General features: G+C 38.4%; 2 protein-coding genes across 2 annotated transcripts; both read left to right on the top strand.

Annotated features, from left to right (window-relative positions):
- Positions 1-45: 45 nt before the first annotated feature.
- Positions 46-10,375, top strand: taf1b (TATA box binding protein (Tbp)-associated factor, RNA polymerase I, B). The gene is made up of 15 exons (XM_077221053.1): positions 46-183; positions 279-377; positions 648-735; positions 830-927; positions 2,667-2,759; positions 3,581-3,677; positions 3,765-3,909; positions 7,912-8,011; positions 8,094-8,241; positions 8,366-8,543; positions 8,669-8,706; positions 8,799-8,880; positions 8,963-9,033; positions 9,118-9,352; positions 9,485-10,375. The coding sequence occupies exons 1-15, from the start codon at positions 169-171 to the stop codon at positions 9,753-9,755; spliced, it is 1,758 nt and encodes a 585-aa protein (XP_077077168.1). The 5' UTR covers positions 46-168; the 3' UTR covers positions 9,756-10,375.
- Positions 10,376-15,409: 5,034 nt separating this feature from the next.
- klf11a (Kruppel like factor 11a) lies at positions 15,410-19,093 on the top strand. The gene is made up of 4 exons (XM_077219407.1): positions 15,410-15,630; positions 16,611-16,856; positions 17,407-18,283; positions 18,373-19,093. Exons 1-4 carry the CDS (start codon positions 15,601-15,603, stop codon positions 18,657-18,659), a joined length of 1,440 nt encoding a protein of 479 aa, XP_077075522.1. The 5' UTR covers positions 15,410-15,600; the 3' UTR covers positions 18,660-19,093.
- The last annotated feature ends 93 nt before the right edge of the window (positions 19,094-19,186 follow it).

The following is a 19,186-nucleotide window of genomic DNA, read 5'->3' on the forward strand; positions in this document are numbered from 1 at the left end:
TCATAAAATTTTAGGTGACATGAACTTTTATTATGAAAGATATATATTGGTGGCCATTTTGAAAGCGTGTTTTCCTCATGGTTTTCCTACGCTGCCTGATCACAGAAGGCAAACAAACTGTGTGCGCAGGATTAGATATGGAAGTTTTCTGAAACTTTAATTGAAATCATGGACGAACTTATTGTGAGTTTCTCCGGAAGTTAGTGTTGTTAGGCTATTTACACTGGTATTTCGATATGTAAGCGTATGATGATGTTACCGCTGGACTCTTCTTCCAGGATGGATTCAGTGAGCCATGTGGCCAGTGCGCCGCCGTGGACTGGGGGGTTTCAGATGGGGGTCACTTCTTCTGCAAGAACTGCCACAATGTGATCGAGGTTTGTAAATAGACAAAAATTATTAGATATCCGGGGCTCTCACTGTCATGGAAATCACTGTTTCCCGCGGTAAAAAAATCTGGTTATTAATTAATTTATTTTTGAAAATAATGAACTATTGGGTAGTCGATATACGTGTTTTTAATTTTACGTATTCTCTTTGTAAATATGGTTTCCATAAAATAATTTTAAAATGGCCTGCAAATGGTACTGCAAATGACCAAAACATTCATGAAATAATGCCCTAAATAATTTCGCATCTTTCCCTAGAAAACGAGGGAGGTGGTGGATTCCACCGCCCTTTATTGTAAATACAGTAGGATCTCACAAGTAAAGAAACCCAAGAGAAAGAGATCGGGTCAGTCTTCTATCCACTTTTGATAAGCTGGTATGAGACATTTAGAGTTGCAAACAGTCTTTTTTATGATATCATGTCTTCTGTTATTTTTCAGAGGATGAACGAGACTGGATGGTGTGTGAGGGATTTCAGTTCATCCTGAAACTCCAGGCCAAGGCTTTGGTCAGTCTTGGTGTTTGCATGAAATTTGAGGTTAGTAGCCTTACCCCCGGTTTCACAGGCAAGGCTTACCTTGACTTAGTCCCAGACTTAAATGCATGTTTGAGCTGTTTTAACTGAAAGCAACTTACACTTACACATCTTAAGGGGTGGTATAATCCCCAGAGTGTGTATGTGAAGTTTTAGCTAAAAATACCCCACAGATATAATCTAATATATATATAATCTGATATAATCAAAATAATCTATTGTTAAAATTGTCCCTTTTTGAGGGTGAGCAAAAAGTGACTTTTGTGGGTGTCCCTTTAAATGCAAATGAGGTGAGCAGTAAAGTGTCAGAAAGGGTTCTGCCTTTTATGTTTAAACTGGAGTCGGACAATAATGGAGAGACTCAAGAAGAAGTGACAACATGTAGAATGCAACATGACGTTTCTGAATGGTTAGTTGATGAATTTATGTTGCTGATGTGAAGTTAAATATCTTTAAGTCTTTGATTAGCATATTCTGTCATGATAATATAAAATCGCTCGCGTGGGAACTGTTGTAAGATGCCTACAGAGTGACATGCTATTGCATGTGTTACGTACTGTATTGCATGTGAAAAGACGGATGCGACAGCTTGACCAGACTCACAAATGTGCTCTACTACAACAACTCTTCTCAACATGGACTGGGGCTGGGGTTTATGTAAATTTTAGGGTTAGTGATATAACTAACCCGGGAGGAATGTCGTGTAGTCTCTATACCAACTGTTTGTTGTAGTCCTTAAAAAAAGCTTTGCTTTGATCTTTGAGCGTTGTAACTTTGCAGATATTATTTATGCTCAAACAGCAACAGTACACTCTAACTAAAGTTAGAAAAGTGAAATCGTAACCAACCAACCCCTTTAAAATATATCAGTGCCTTTGTTTTGTCTCAAGATGCACACCAGTAATATTTTTTTCCAAGGCATGTTTAGAAAAGCTACTTAAATATCCTAATTATACTTAGGCCTAATCCTGGCTTAATCTAAGCACTGTTTGTGAAACCATTCCTTAGATTACTATATCATAGTCTAAAGGCCCTTTCATACTGAGCGCGACGTGATAAAGCAAAGTGAATCTCCAACAAATTGTGCTTTCACATCAAACGCAAAACGACTGATCTATTTTAGCTAATTCACGGATACGCAATGAAGTGGTGCAGGTATGACGTCACTTTGTAGGCCAATCGGCAGTTAGCATCACACTGGTTCCCTCGACAAAAAAACAAAAGAATTTTTTTAGAAAATTCTTTTCATAGGCTTTTGGATTTTCTCTAGAAACCAGTTCTGTGATCAACAAAAGTTTGATACTTACATGTTTGTCCATCAAGATAATTTTGATCATAATAAATCCCACACCATTGATAACAAACCCAACCTGCATTCTCTTCTCTCCTCCTAAATACTTCTGTTTACACTGGTTTTCAAAATCGTGCCACTAATCTCGCCCTTTTGTGCAGCAGGTATTGATCTAAAGCTCAAATCTAATTGGACAGCCAGCTTCATCGCGGGGTGACTGGGAAGAGAAAAAAATCAACAAACTGGTCCGAAAAAGGGAAAAAAATCTTGCTTTGTCGCACCATGATTAATTGTGCTCTGTGTGAATTGCTCTATAGGGTTCTACTGTTTTTATTTAAGAGTGCCATCGCGTCGTACATTCGCTCCACTTAATCGCAGTCAGTGTGAAAGGACCTATATAGATGAGAAGAAAAAGTGTCTCTGTAACATCTGTCGTATTTTGTTTTGACAGACAGAAGTTCTATGGAATTTCTGGAAGAAATACCTGCAGAACACCCGGCAAGCTTTCACCGAGAATGCAGTATACACTCCAAGATTTACAGTGGTAATTTTTTATGTTGAATTTTAATGTTGAAGTAAAAAAAAATTGTGTAGTGTAAAAAACACACACAACCTCTCTGCTCCGGTGTTATTTTAGTATTATTTATGTTCTATTACAGTACTTATTAATATTTTCAATTTGATTTTATGTATTTTCAGTTTTCATTTTAATTTAAAGGTACACTATGTAACCTTTTTTCCTCCAAAAATTAAATTATAGTCAATCCTTCATTTAAAACGTGTTTTTGTTTTCCCATGATCACTATAGTAAGCCTATTATAAGTGTTATATTTTAGACCTGTCGCGATGGTTATTGCATCACTCACCTTTGCATGTCTCGTCATATCAAGATAAATTGCCATATGTAGCTCTCATAACAGATTTCTTTGTAAAGAGATTTAATCTATTTCATCTATCAGACTTCATCTATTGTGAAGGGTCATTTTATTATGGTTGCAGTGCTGTGCTGGTATTCATTTTCAAGGAAGTACCGTGTCTATCAATGGGTAGAGCTCCAGTAATGTCTTTAGCTAGTCAGCTTGAGATTCTTCCCATCTAAACTGGTTATATCTCTTAAGCTTAGTAGTGAATGATTTATGAGAAGGATAATCTCCCTCTCTTTTTTGGTTATGAGAAACAACCATAGTCATCCGCACTGTCACGCAGAGCTAAAGCACAACCAAAACATGTTCATTACAAATCTGCAAAATGCATGCAGTTTTGCTTTTTAACCGCTAGAGGTCCAAAAGTTACATAATGATTTTTACAAGTTTTAATTAACAGTAATCACTGCTCTGCTTTCTCCCTAATGTTTTTTTCCTCAAGTACATGAAGCCGAAGAGTGAGCCAGAGTCTGACACTCAGAGCGAGCTGTCATTTCACAGTAGTGGGGTTTCTTCAGAAACAGAACTGACAGCCTCGGGTACGAATATGATCAATTTCTGTCAGCTGGCACATTTACACCTTATTTAAAGTGTCAGTTGAGCTGAATTTTGTTTTTCTGCTGCAGGTGACACCACTGATGTACAGTCATCACTATGTTCAGAAGCTTACCAACATACATACACTCTTATGAACATGCCACGGACACTGGCCCTGTGCTATCTGGCTCTGCTGTGGGTCCGAGAGGCCATCACTCTGGCTGACTTACTGAGGTTTGGAGTACAAACACTGCTTATTTCAACACAAATTGCCTTTTGAAACCCATTTACCTTATTGTTCCAAATTTTAAAACGTTTTTTTTTCTTTTTTTTCTTGGAAATGAATCTGAAAAAAATGTGATTGTCTTATATTTAGGGTCTAGACTTTAACATTGTAATAATACACCCGCAACAACAGGGGAGCGCCTAATACGTGTTAAACGAGTGTGTCATCAAACATCTCTCATTTAAGCAGCCAAGATATACAGTGTCAGAGTGTAATGTTAGAAGATGGTCAGGCCAAAAAGACTTAGGCCGTGTGTCCACCAAAGCGTTTTTTCACGCTCCTGGCGTAAAATTCTTATTGTTTTCAATGGGAGTGACGCGTTTTTTAAACTCCATGAGCGTAGCGAGGCGCTGAGCTTGTATTTAATGCTCAAGTGCTGAGCGCCCAGCGTTTTTTACTGGTCGCCGAGAGTTGAAAAAATTTTCACCTTTGGGTAAAACGCTGCGCTCATCACTGTCACTTTTTACACAGCCGTCCAATCAGAGTGGAGGAGGGGCGGAACAAAAACCACACTGACCAACTGTCACAACATTCTTTATGTACAATGACGTCAACCAGCGGAGCTAACCGAACAAAATGGATGAAAAATAAATTTTTTGTATGAAACAAAATTATCTGCGAAATCAATTACAAGTAAACTGTGCTGCGGTTATTCTGTATCATAGCAACGAAACGTCTCAACTGAAAAAACGCAGCGCTGCCAAAACGCTCTCAAGCGCCCACAGCTAGGCGTTTTCAGCAGAGCGTCTAGCGTTTTCAGCCGGCTAAAAACGCTTTGGTGGACACGGCCTTAAAGTCTTAAAAATGCTAACAGTTAAAGAAAAGCTTACCGCGGTCTTAAAAACATCCGCTTCGAACAAATCGACGGGCAAATGTGCCAGCATGCAGCTGAAAAAAGAAACGATGACACTGGATTTTGCCATAGAGCTGAACATACCCACCAGTGAGGCCCCTCACTCGTTTCCTCAGCCATGCTCTGACATGACTGCCCGCCAGCCTCCATGAAGCAGCCGCGGCGTAAGAATCCTACGGCTTAATGGTGACCATTGGTATTCCTAGGGAGTCCGACCAGGTCTTGTCAGTGGGATGGTGGTTCGATTAGCATTACTCTGCAGTACAAGTGTTGCTCAGCACTTGCCCTCTGACTTCAGGGAGAAACTGCTGTCTTTTCAGCGTTATGTGATCGGCCTGAGGAAAGAGCATTCATCTCCGCTGGATCAGATATGTAATGCGGATCAAACGCCTGTGTTTTTTGACATGCCAACATTGTCACTGTACATAAAAAAGATGAGAAATAAGTAGAGGTGGGCGATATATCGTTTAGACGATAATATCCAAATTGTTATCTGGACTATATGCAAAATTGGGATATTGAATATTTCATAATTTGTACAATCCGACCCCCCAAACATGAAAAGAGCTGAAGGAAGTTAAAGAGAAAACAAATAACGCACACTATAACCTTCTAAACAATTATATGTAGCGATTTTAATACTGTAGGGGTTTGTTTGACTGCATTTTATTTTATTTTTTGTACAAAATCACGATCATTCCTTAATTGCACGAGAGTAAGCTGCTACTAATTTGCAATATACAACAAAGAAGTTCTTACCTCACCTGTGTGTTATGACGTTTCTTAGGTTGAAGCAACAATCCAAAATCGTGAAGAGTAAAGCCGATGTAGCCTACGATTAATAAAATAGCTGCTAGAAAATGCAAAATATGCGGCGTTTGCGGAAAAATGAAGTCTGAAGTTAAAAAGTTTTTCTTAAAGGTCTGTGGCGTCCTCAAGTGGCGAGCTTCGCGATTGCATCATTAGAAAATTGCGTTGTATAAAAACCGAACCATTCCGGTGGTTGGATAATTTTCCCTGCCGACCAAAATCCGCACTGGAGCGAACAGCACAACGTTGCACAACATCAAATGGCAAATGTAATGAAAGCGGAACGAAACTCAATGTTTTGTGCTTCACGGACCGTTTATCAGTTCGGACGAATGTCAGTGCAGCGTGAGCCAAACTTAATTAAGCGACACCCTAACTACATAAGAAATCCAGTAAACAAAGCATTTGAATTCGCCACTTAAGTAATAACATCGCTGAGAGATCTAGTGAGAATCGTTACAATTTCTCCGTTATTAACTGATCAAGCAGCGCTGATGTGGAAACCAGGAGAAACATTGTTCCATGAATGAACTAGTTATAGGTTTTAAGTCCACAGATCATTCACCATGGATTTAATATTTTTTTACAGGCTATGGTAGTAACACTAACTTGTAACCATGTTTGGCAGAAATATTATATGCTATCAAGTACGTCACACATCTTTTTCCAGCACTTCAAAACTCAAATGTTATTTAAATGTTATTTTTAATGTGATGACCAAAACATTATTTGTTCATCCTTCAAAGATTACCCCCATTTATAAAACTAAAAGTTTCAAGATGTAGGAAAACTCACACTTATTTAAAAACAATTTTTCTTTCAATAAATAGGAAATTTCTATGGCATTTCTTTCTAAAGACTGTATTGAATAATATATTATTATTTTAAAAAGTTTGGGAGTCTTTAAATCAATAATGTCTCATATCTTTATGTACTAGTAATTCTATACAATAATAGGTCAAATGCAGCAAGTCAAAAGACCAACTGGAGCTTCTTTGCCAGTTTGCAAGACATTTCTTTGAAGGATTGCAAAAATATCGTCTGAATATCGATATCGAGATATTGAAAAAAAATATTGAGATATTCATTTTTGTCAATATCTCCCACTCCTAGAAATAAGTCATTGTGAAATCTACTGGAAATGAGATCTACAGTTTATTTTTATGTTATGCCATGAAACGTTTATTAAATTTGATTGTTGGCACATTTTTACTTGTTAACCATACCTTCAATATTCAAATTTAAATGTGAAAAATATGCAATATTACAATTATTTTTCAAATAAAATCATTTTTTGTACGAAAGTCAAGATTTAGACCTCAAAGGCCTTTCCAAAAGGCACATCTTCGAAAATAAATATTCTGAACACTGAAGTACTTCAAAATGTGACATAAGATATAGGGCAGGTTATGATTCTATTCATTGGGGATTGATTGGATTGTGAAAAGTGGACATTACGTACTAAAACGAAGCCAGACCTGAATACAAGTTCACTAAAAGAATGTCTGTATGGATATTTGGCTATTAGTTAACATTAACCAGTAACCCGCACGTCCTAAGCGATGCCAAGCAGGGCTGCACAATTAATTGAAATAAAAGCAAGGTTGTGATATGGCTTAGTTAGTGCAATCACGCAGCACATATATTTAATAAAATCACAGACAACACTTTGCACTTTTACACGCGTGCAGCTCATGATCTGGTGCTTTCATTCTCTCAGTGGCTTGGTTCACAGCATCTCTGCATCTACTCTGATGATCACTTACGACAAGCATTCAGTAACAGCATATGCCAACCACCATACCACACTTTTGTGGCCTCTGTGGGTTTCAATCAAAATAATGTGTAAAAATTAAGACAGTAGTTCTAATTTTGTACTTATTATTTTTTATAGTCATATTGATACAAACTGCAAACACAGAAAACCTGTAGCTTAAAAAAAAGATTCTACTTTTAAGTTAAGATTAAGGTTATAAAGACTATTTTTTGTTTTTCTTTGGAATAACATGCACCAATGAATCATTCTTCATTTACATGCATTGAAATGGGACTTTGATGTCATGCTGACTAAATGCTGTTTAAATGTGTTTGATATGTTTGCTTTGGACAATTTTATAGGCCAAAGTTTTTCTACTAAGCTATATTTCTGCATGGTGTGCAGCATTAAATATTGCTGTCAGTCTTTCCAGCCTGTGTATTTAGATGTATTATTAGTGATGACATGATGCTTTTTACACTTGTGCGGGATCATTTGAAAAATGTGATTTTGCAGTCATGTTTTTTGCAGGCTGGTCTCAGAGAGACGTGTCCCTTATATGGACATTCAAGAGGCTTTTCCAGAGGAGATGAGACTTTTTGGAAAAGATATTCATATCTTTCGAGTTTGGGTGAGAATGACACAACCAGTTCACACTTCTTCAGTCATAAATCAGTGTGTTGTATTTCTAATAGCCATGACTTCTTCTACAGCATCTTCCGTCCTACTCAACGGTCAATCGAGAAGCTTTTAATCTGGCTCAGATCATGCAATTACCCTCCTTCCCAACGGTTTCCCAGGATTGCCTTCTCCACCCACTTCCACTCACTGTCCGATATCTGCTGGATGCAAACCTCCCAGGTGAGTGTTTTTGATTGTAGTTGAGAGGTTGTGGAAAATTATGGTTTTAGATTTTAAACTAATTTATCCAACACGCATAATCCTCTTTCATCTTTTTGTTTGATATGCCTCTGATCCTCCTCAGATGCCCTTCATATTTGGGTCCACAAGGTTATAAGGGGGGCAGCTATGGATGACGAATCATATCTGACCTTTGACCCCAAAAGAGAGAACCCTGGTCTCTTGCGCTATGAAATTCAGGCAGCAGCTGTCATCATTGTTGCCATGAAGCTCCTTTTTAAGTTGGATGATCATGTGGAGTGGTGCGTCACTTCATAACTTGTAACTAAGGGTTTTGCTGTTATCTTTAGGGGGTGAAATTTTACTTTAATGTCTTTCTAAAATTATAATTTTAAAAGGTTTCTCTTTTTTTCATTAATGTCTCAAGGAAGTTGTCTGAGGAAGCGGCCAAGAAGAAAAAGACAAGTAACTATTTTGCTAGTTTTCATTTTGATCTGTATCATTTTTGTTTTGTTTGTTTTTTGGGGTCACAACATGCTCTCATAAGCTTTTCACAGTCTTCAGGTTAAAAGGCTGGTATGATATTGTACAACCCGTCTTGGAGAAAGCCAGACAGAATGAGGAACATGAAGAAGCCCTGTAAGACCCAATTATTTCAATAGTTTCCATGACTTTTATTGACAAATCTTTTACTACAATCTTTTCTGTTCTTCTCTTTCAGGCGGCGATGGAAGCCCACTAATCCTTTCATTACATCTTTGCAACAAAAGAGCCTGATCCTCAAAAAAAGACGTAAGCTGGTCTGGTGACATCTCCGTAATGATCTCAGTACTGTGTCTCTGTTATCTCCAATGCTGTCTACTTTCACATCTCCAGGTGTGGCTGATTATTTGGAGCAGAGATTTCATAACTTAACTGACTCTGCACCAGAGCAACTGCCCTCCACCACAAACCCTTACTCCAGCTTTCGCTTCAGCTGGGGAAATGAGGAGGGTTCAGATGGACCCAGTATGTGTAACAAGCGTTTGGACTGTACCTTTAAGAAAAATGGTGTCAAGTACCTCTCCAACCGAAAATACTGGCATCCTGAACTGAGGTTATGCGTTAAGAAGTGAGTCATCGCAAATGTTTTTTTTCAATGACATATTATAATACTATGTTGTATTTTAATAGAATTTATATTATAAAATATATAAAATGTAATGTGTAAAATATATTTTCTCATTCCCTTTCCTTTTCATAGGTCATGCGGTAATCATTTCTCAGAAATGGAACCCTGGTTACCCAGGATGTACGTATGGGTCCTTGATCTTTTCTCTTTCATTCTGGGGGTCCGTCAGGCAGAAGTGTACCAAGAGGTCCTCAATGTTGAGCGTCGCTTCTTGAGCAGAAGTCATCAGTCTAAGATCGAATGGACTTATAGTTCCCTCACAAAGAAAAAAGGAAAAAAGTCCAAAACTGCAACCCGTGTTGCTAAAAAAAAAAAAATCACTGATACCACTGACAGAGTATGAAATGTGCACATCAGTTTCCAAGAACCCTTTTGTTCCCCTCCATCAAGATGGCAGCAACAAATGTATTTTTTTTTTTGGGGTTGTGTAAGATTTTCACCTGTACATTCTTTTTTAGTAGTGTCTCGCACAGTTTATATCTGTTATGAGAATATCGGTTTCCCTCAAAAAATTGTTCTTTTTCTTGTATGCATTTTATATTTTGAATTTACTTACATTGGTTGTAGCTACACAGATAAACCAGCAGGGGGAGTAATGCGCCTCATAATTGAGTGATAGATTCTTTTGTCTTGCAGCTTACTAAAATTGTTTTGTCTGTTATTTGTGCGAGCAAAATTGGTAGTGGTGGAAATATTTAAGTAATTCTGCTGGGTAGATGTACTGCCTGAGGGTTTTGTGTCTGAGCAGTTTTCTTTGTTCTTGCAGTCTTTGTATTAATAGACCTGGGTAAAAGAACAAAAGCCATTTCACACATTTTTTGTGCAATAAATCATACTTTTTGATCATTGATCATACTGTGACTTAAAGTAATTGCATATATGCATATACCTTCACTGCTCTAGATGTATGTATTGTGGCCCACTGCTGTCACGAAATTAAACTTCTCATACATGTCCTTTCAATATGCCTCAATTGTATCATATTGCCAAATGCCACATTTGTTTTTCTTAAAAATCTCAGAAATAGCACCTATTGAAAAAACACAATATGTGAAAAAGCTACTGATGACAAGAGTTCATATTGTTATTATTTGTATGCTCATGATTTCTTTATTTTATTATTATTACTTTTGCTGCTTTGACAGGATAAATGTATTTGCCAAGTTGATGGACTGTCTATATTCAAGAATGTTTTGAAAACTCTTTTATTATAATTTAGTTTTTTCTCTCTTTTACAAAAAAAAAAACTAAAACAAAGTAAAACTTTTGTTTTTATGTACTTTTTGACCGAAGAGTAGGCCTACAATCCCATTGGCTAAAAAGGAATTGGACTATTTCAGCCAAGAAATAAAAAGTGGTAGCTCCAGAGAGATTAAACATTAGAACATCAGGGCAGGAGTGATGGAGGGAGGAAGAAATTTGAGAAAGACTGAGCCGGAGGGGCTGGGTGAGAAGGGAAAACCTGGGGAGAGATGTCATGGGTGTTTTTCTGGCGCTATTCCCCAACCAAACCAGCTGACTGAGCATGTGTGCATGTAAACACCGTCCACATGCTTTCTGCACGAGAAGCCCTGACGTGCACAAACATGTATACTAACTCTGACAGAAACAGTCTTGTTTCCAGCTAAACAAATTGCCCAGCATGCTTTTCAGGGTTGTTTTCCTTTCTCACGTGTAGAGAGGCCGTTTTCCTGGCTTGTTTTCTGTTTGTCTTGGGCTCTCCCAAACAGACAGCGCTATTTTTGAGCTCATCACACTCTATGGTGCCAAACGGAAAACACTCGGTCTGGGGATTGCACTCCACAAACGTGGTTTAACCTTTGCTTACTGGCCAGTGTTTTGTTTACACACAGATAAACAGACCGACACAATTTCATTGTAAACAACCGACGGTCTTATCTTTCGTGTTTTATCTCACACTTCACTTCCTCTCCTTCCCCCACCACTGGTTCTCTCTTTCATTCTTTGACGCGCGCCACAGTGCTTTGTGTCAGTATTTGACACTAAGGTTTGGCTCGATGTATATTTATATGCCTAATAATGTTAACTTGTCTTATGGAAGTGTTCGCAACCATTTATATTATTTTTCATATTATAAAATTGCAGTTAGAACTCGAAAGGAAAGTGCGTATTGGAAGCAGTCGTAGCCCTCAAAATCTTGTCTAAATAGCCTACCTTCAAAGTAGACAAAAAAAATATATGTAGGCCTAATATTGAAAAATGTGAGCATGATTTATCTTCAGTTTATGTACATTAAAGGCATTGGTCAAACATCTGGCCAGTGATCTTATCAAGCTCTATTCAGTTGATAAACTATCACAACTCTACACTCACTGCTGGATTACATACACACAGTTCAAAACTAGGATACGATTTCTACTTTTTTTAAAGAAAATAATGATTTTAAAAAATATATTTAGCTCACACAAGTGGCAATAAAGACATTTACAATGTTACAAAATATTCCTAAAGATCTTTTAAATAAATGCTGTTCTTTTGAACTTTCTATTAATCAAGGAATCCTGAAAAATAAAAAGTATCACAGTTTCAAGAAAAAATATTAAGCAGCACCTCTGTTTTCAACACTGATAAAAAATAAGTTTCTTGAGCACCAATTCAACATATTAGAATGATTTCTGAAGGATCGTGTGACACTGAAGTCTAAAATAAAGGCTGATGAAAACTCAGCTTTGCCATCACTGGAATAAATCAATTTGTATATTATTATATTAAAATACAAAACAATTATTTTAAATTGTATTAATATTTACTGTAATTTTGAACAAATAAATGCAGTCTTTGTGAGAATAAGAGACTTCTTTCAAAAATGTTTTAAAAAGAATTGTACAGACCCCAAACAATGCTATTATCATGATACATTTCTCAGAAATAATTGCTTACAGACTTGTGTGGACTCATTTGTGACCATGCAATATATAGCCTACTTTTAATCTGCAAAAATGCTTTGCAAAATATAAAACAGAATCAGAATATGTAGATTTTTTTACTAATGCTAAACCAATGTGCATTTATCCTTTCTTGCACTATATGTTGCATATTCAGAAGGGGTGTGATGTGAATATTGTGAACACTTTTTCCATCCTTCTGTGTGAGTCGTGGGTGTGGAGGAGGCGAGCTGTTTGCTCTTAGTCGTGATGGCGCCTCTGAGAATTCATGTAACTTCCTCAAAATGCTGAGTAAGTCTCATTCAACTACAGAATGTGAGAATAAAGAACCAACGCTCCTACTTTGATTTATGATGTTAATTTACCAATACAATTTATTTCTAACGGCCATGAATGGGAAGATTCGGGCTACGCAAAACGGAAAGCATGTTGCATCTCAGAGGTTAAAAGCAAGCCCGCCCTTTTTGGCTGACCTACTTTTTGAGAACTCCACCTATCTCTGAGCACAAGTCATTCAGTTCAGACGCGCTGCAGCAGCACACTGGATGAAGCCTCAAAGTTTCAACTGTTTTTCCTCAGCAGACCAAAGCGGACAGCACATCTGCCACCCAACTCTCGTCATAGCCTGTGTTTGCCTGCCCTGTTTGGCCTCTCTCTTTCACACACACAGACACACAAACTGCCTCCCCTGGCTAGCAGCCTAACCCCCATACATGGCCTCACTACCCTGCAAGATTCCAGTCTCTGGGTTCACACAGCTCATTCTCGAAAACACAAGCTATGGTGATGAATCCAGTTGTTGTGATGTATAACACAGCAAAATTAGGTAATTTTAGGTCGAACGATTTATATAAAGATTTGTGTTATAATGTCTCAGCTTCATTTGAAATTGTTTGTGTGCAAAGCAAAGGTTGTACACCTCCAGAACTGTTTATTTCTAATTAAATATCTTTTTGACTTCACTGACTTGCACAGTTTATATCTGTTATGAGATTTATTGTTATGAACAGTGTCTATTTCCCTAAAAAAGTTTTTTTTCTTGTATACATTTTATATTTTGATTAAAAAATAAATGTAGGCCTATCGCTTACATTGGTTGTAGCGGATGAACCAGGGGAAAAATATATCCACATACACTACTGGTCTGGGGTAATCTCAGTAAGATTATTATTATTATTTTAAAGAAATTAAAGGCAGGAAATCCTCATTCTTTTAAACTTTCATCAAAGAATCCTGAGAAATAAAATCATGGTTTCCACAAAAATATTTTATGTTTAATAATAAAGTGTTTTTAGTTTATGTGCATTGCAACTTTTCTTGACCTGTTTTCTTGTTCCATCAACACAGGAGAGTAGATCTGCTTTCCTCAGTCTTTTGCTTTTGCAAAATGAAGACATGGAACCTTATTTACATGGAATCATCTCTATTAAACACCTTTGTGTCTTTTCTCTTTACATCTGACTCTCACAACACACCAGTTTCAACAGATATATAAAGACAACAGAAAAATCCCAATCATCAAAATGTAATGAAGCAAAACCAGATGTTGGCTTCTAAACCTCAATGCAGTATAAATAAATGTGTTTCAGTCCTCTTTTTTGTTAAAATGTGTTGTTTAGCACTTTGTACAGGCTTAAGAAGCAATTACTTTGTTATTATGTCCAATTAGTTTAAATTTGTTACATGGAATTAAATATTTCCAGATCTGCAGCAGAAACATTCAGTCTTTATTATCAGACATAATGGCTAAACCTTCCCTATATATTTATACAGAATTAAATATTGCACTTTAATTAGTTGCCTTAGTTTGTTCTCGTCAATTGCGTGTTTAGGACTCCACATTGGTTTTTATTATTGGATCATCTTTGTGGGGGGAAAAAACAATTATTTAATTATTATATAAAAGACATAAAGTGTTGCCAATAGACTAGACTACTTTTATTAACGAATGTCAACCATACATTTCTTTCATTGCTAAGAACATTACTGAATGTTGAACATGAGGACAGAAAATGTCTTCCTCAGCTGTACAACACATCACAGAGAAATACAATCTCCTCTGTCTTTTTCACAGGATATCTGAATCTCTGAAGAGGAGGGGGACTGATGAAGCCTTTTGTCTTTTCAGCTCTGCTAACCTAGACAGACCAGCAAAATCACAGCCCTCCTGCATGGACGCACAGTTAGGATATACTTATATGATTTGCACACATGTTCCCACTAATCATTTCAGTGTAAGAACAGCTAATTATCACGAAAAAACAGACAAAGAGAGAGACACATAAAGATTAGTGTAGCTACAACAAAGAGATGCAGCATACTCATAGACTCCGCCCTGGATTCTTTCACAGAAAGCTGTTCCACTGAGGTTCCTGAGTTCAGTTCATTTGAGTTCACTAAAACTGTGTACGCATATGGGATATGTAATGATTTCCCGACCGCGCTTGTGACAACTGTCTTTTTATAGAGACAAATAAAAATGACAAAAATTGGGTTGTCATAAAAAATGTGCATCCTCGCACAACCATATTTTATCTAAAAGTTTTTGTATTTGTTAAAAAGGCGAATTAAATCTCTTTATATATTTCTATATTATTATAACTATTAGTCCCATTGTTGTTTATAGCTGTTACAGCTATTAGCTATATGTGTAGTCGCGTGAGGCTGCTAAACATTCATGACAACACTTTATATAATAAAAGCAATACAGACTATCCATGAAAAAACAAAGCCATATTTTAAACAAAATATGAAAGGCTTTCGCTTCTTTATTTCAGTTTTGTCTTGAATGCAGGCGTTGGCTCACGTACTTCCAGTGTGGACTGTGCTCGTCTGCGCATGCCACACTCCGCTGGCACAGCTAGCCAGACGCGTGCGAGTATCTCACGATTCCGCTCGTTCGCTGCGCCGACCTTTCCCCCAGTTCTCGAGCACCGGGTTCATCGGGTTTACACTGACACCGCTGACTCCTCTGAAACGCCCCCCAACAGCCACGCACCCCGTTTCAGCCAATCAACGAGCAATCACGTACTGATCACGCGCTGCCTGTTTTTCCATTGGTCCGTTTCCCCTACACCTTTGTTTTTGATTGGTAACATGTTACCACCCGCCAGAGTGTTCTGAATTTTGTTTCTGTTTTTTTTCTTCTTTCTGTTGTTTTTTTTTGCGCTTCTGATTCACTCAACTGAGGTTGGACCTTGCTGTAAAAAAAGTGGTTAGACTTATGTACCCGGGCTTCGTATCACAGCTGTCTTTCTCGTTGCTTTTAAGAGACGTATACATATGCTGAATTTTACTTCTGACTCCTGCCGGGTAAGTTGATTTTATTGACAAAGTGGCTTTACTGCTACTTTTTAGTATTTGCGCATTGACCCACTAACGTTAACGACATCCGCTTTTGCTGTAAGTTGTGCCCCATAAAAAATAATTCCATGCTCATTGACGGAGAACAGTTGACTTTGAGCAAAGCAATGTTTATAATTTCTGTTTACACACACACACACACACACACACACACACACACACACACACACACACAAAAAAAATACTTGATCGTCTTGACACTTGAAATGAACCACATTCTTTGTGTTAAATTGCTTTGATTAAATTATGTCATTATGAACCATTTGCCGCAATCGTTGTACATTTCCCTCCTGCATTAAGCTGCAGTGCTACTTTACAGTCAAACTGTTGTCATCAGTTTTTTTGTTAGCGACCTTTTGTGCCCCCTGAACATACTCGAGTTTCAACCAAATTTTTCTCATCCTTAATTTATACAATCAATTGTCAGTTATTTCAGAATGCATTGTTTGTGTTATTACTACAACGTTCTGCATCTTCCTATCATGCTTGGTGGATCATAAGGGCTCCGCTTTGAAAAAAAGACTAACCTTTAGTGCATAACATCTTGATATGGTTAACCATCATTATACTTTTTTTTTTTGCATGGCATACTCACATGGCTTTTTGGTTGGATGCACGTCACTCTTAAATCTATATTTGGCGATGGGAGGTTCCCAGCAGCTCACGGATAACGCTATGCAAGGCACAGGGTGGGTGTAGTCGCAAAGTACTGGGGGCCCTTTCTTTGCTTATGAATGGCAGCAGCCGCTTTTAGCAGTAAATGCATAACAAACATCACCATCTTGCCACTTTCATTGTATGTCATGCAATTAGATAGAATTATAGGAACCGTTATCATGATGGTGTCAAATCAGATTCAGTGTGTTGCGGTTTATAAACTAGCCCACTGTGGCATTAAAATAAGAAATGTGCTTTTTTATAATCTATAGTCCAGTCTTGTGGACATCTGCGAGGTGATGATGGAGAGAAACAGGCATGACAGTGAGAAGTCCTGCTCCTCCACTCTGGAATACAATGACCTGGAGGCTGCGGAGGCTTTGGTGTGCATGAGTTCCTGGGTCCAGAGGACGCCCAAGCCTCGCCCACTGACGCCCACCTCAGACTCCTGTGATTCTCTCGCCTTGCAGCCTGAACATACTGAGTCCTCTAAAGACCTGGTCTCCCTCTCATCACTGGTGAGTGACTTGAAATTGGACTGTGTGAGCATACTAAATACATTTTTCCAAAAATGGTTTGTGGATGCTGCATAAATGAAAGCTGTTATGGCCCACATTATTTTAAAATAGGAAGTGTAGAGTTGCTAGTATACTAGGCTGGAATAAACTACTCAACTTTTGTTCCAGAAAAACTGGTCATCATACACAAAATGACTATCACACACTTACCAGACTTTCAAGTCATTACGAACACAATAAATCCATGCACTTAATTCCTAGGAGACACATGACAAATGAGAACAATATTTGTTCTAAAATCGGATCAAAATAACAAACATGTTTTGACTGGATAGAATCGTAGTCTGAAGCTACAAAATTGGAGTGTGTTCCCATCATACACTAGGCTATGTGCATTTCTGTGAAATCAGTCAACTCTGACTTCCCAAAATCTGCAGACTGGCTCTGACTTTCGGCAACATGTCCAGACGGAAAATCAAAAATCACGTAGTATATTCCAGGCTTAAAGGAAATTCCCAATGCTCAATGCAAATCTCTTCTCTCCCACCAGTGCATGACCCCTCCCCACAGCCCAAGCTTTGCGGAAACTTCAGGCACAGCGGTTCTCAGTACCTCAGTGGCCTGCTCAAGTCTCAAACCACACCCCAGGCTATGCTCAGCCTTGACCAACAGGGCTGCATGTCACATCAACTTGCATCCCAGTACCACAGTCCTTCTCAACTCAGCTCCGGCACAGATGGCGGAACAGTCCTCGCTACGCAGAGCCACCAGTGTTATACGGCACACCGCCGACAGATCCGTGGACCACAACGGTCCGTCTCCGACCACAGGGCAGGAGAAGCCATGTTCTGCAGAAATCCCCCTACAGCACTCAGAGCCTAGTGCCAACCTCAAAGCAGAGCTGCAGAGCTCCAGCAGCCCATGTGACACTGCAGAAACGGAGAGAATGGCCCCTTCTCCTGGCTCCCCATGCTTTGCTATCCCCACTACACAGTCCGCCGTTCCACAGTCGCCCATTTCCAGCCCGCCGGTGCTCTGTCAGGTGTTTCCTGTTAACGGGCAGACTGGAATCATCTCAGCGTTCGTTCAGACTCCAGTTCAGATGCAGACCTCAGGGTCAAAGCCCATTCTTCCACATTCTCAACCTCTTCTGGTGAGCTCATCTGTGGCTCAGGGCACTGTGATGTTTGTAGTCCCACAGTCTCAGGTATCCCAATCCTCCACCTGCCAGCAGAGCGTTGTTACGCTTGGGAACACGAAGCTATTGCCTTTGGCACCCGCTCCAGTGTACGTGCCCTCAGGTCAGAGCGGCGGAGTGACACAGTCTGACTTCTCACGCAGGCGGAACTATGTCTGCAACTTCCAAGGATGCAAGAAGACTTACTTTAAAAGTTCCCACTTGAAAGCTCATTTAAGAACCCATACAGGTTTGTATCCACTTAGCAGAAAATATGATTTTGTGCTAAAAGGTTGCATCCATAAACATGTTTATTGATCATATCCCTCTATTTCTCAGGTGAGAAGCCTTTCAGTTGTCATTGGGAAGGGTGTGACAAAAAATTTGCCCGTTCAGATGAACTCTCCAGGCATCGTCGGACACACACGGGTGAAAAGAAGTTCGTCTGTACTGTCTGCGAGCGCCGGTTTATGCGAAGCGACCACCTGACCAAGCACGCACGCCGTCATATGACAACCAAGAGGTCTACAGTGTGGCCTAACGAGGTTCGTGACGTAAACAAAATGGCCACTTCCCAAGCACCATCTTCCATACCCCTTAGTGTTCTTCTTCCTGCCTCAAACTAAGTTAAGACTCAGACCAGTCACCTCAGGACAATATCCCACTGACCATTTAACAGGGGAAATACAAGAAAACCAAGGCTGCTACACATCCATGTACATAAAATAATGTGACATTGCACTGGATTTTTACTTTAATCATGGTTGTTTATAAGGAATTCTTGTTTACTTTTATATAAGTTATGTCTCCCACTATGTTTTTACTCCCTTTGCCAAAGTCTTTGCATCGGTTCATCTGTTACTTACTCTTGTTGTATATTTGTATATAAATATTACTATCTATATGAATGTAATGTGTATTCAAATGAGCATTTATTGTTGATATATAAATAAATGTTATTGATGTTACTTCTGTTAATTGGACAGTATTCCTGTAATGTGATACTACCTGCAATATTCCATATTATTTAATAATAAACATTTGTAGTAAGAATATAGAATGTGTTTTATTTGGTACCTCTGATAAACAAATGAAAATAAAAGATTGAAGTCTAATTAGATACATTTAAGTGTTCACGGCATTTTAAAAACAT

The sequence above is a fragment of the Siphateles boraxobius genome, unplaced genomic scaffold (genome assembly GCF_051911475.1).
Source record: "Siphateles boraxobius isolate OS27281-9 unplaced genomic scaffold, OSU_SipBor_1 8, whole genome shotgun sequence".
Lineage (NCBI taxonomy): Eukaryota > Metazoa > Chordata > Actinopteri > Cypriniformes > Leuciscidae > Siphateles > Siphateles boraxobius.

Coding starts and splice junctions, on each gene's coding strand:
- klf11a (XM_077219407.1), top strand. CDS start 15,601: ATGCTGAATTTTACTTCTGACTCCTGCCGG. Junction 16,857..17,406: donor TGGTCTCCCTCTCATCACTG/GTGAGTGACTTG, acceptor CTCTCCCACCAG/TGCATGACCCCTCCCCACAG. Junction 18,284..18,372: donor TCATTTAAGAACCCATACAG/GTTTGTATCCAC, acceptor TCTATTTCTCAG/GTGAGAAGCCTTTCAGTTGT.
- taf1b (XM_077221053.1), top strand. Junction 3,910..7,911: donor ACTCTGGCTGACTTACTGAG/GTTTGGAGTACA, acceptor TGTTTTTTGCAG/GCTGGTCTCAGAGAGACGTG. Junction 8,881..8,962: donor GAGGAACATGAAGAAGCCCT/GTAAGACCCAAT, acceptor CTTCTCTTTCAG/GCGGCGATGGAAGCCCACTA.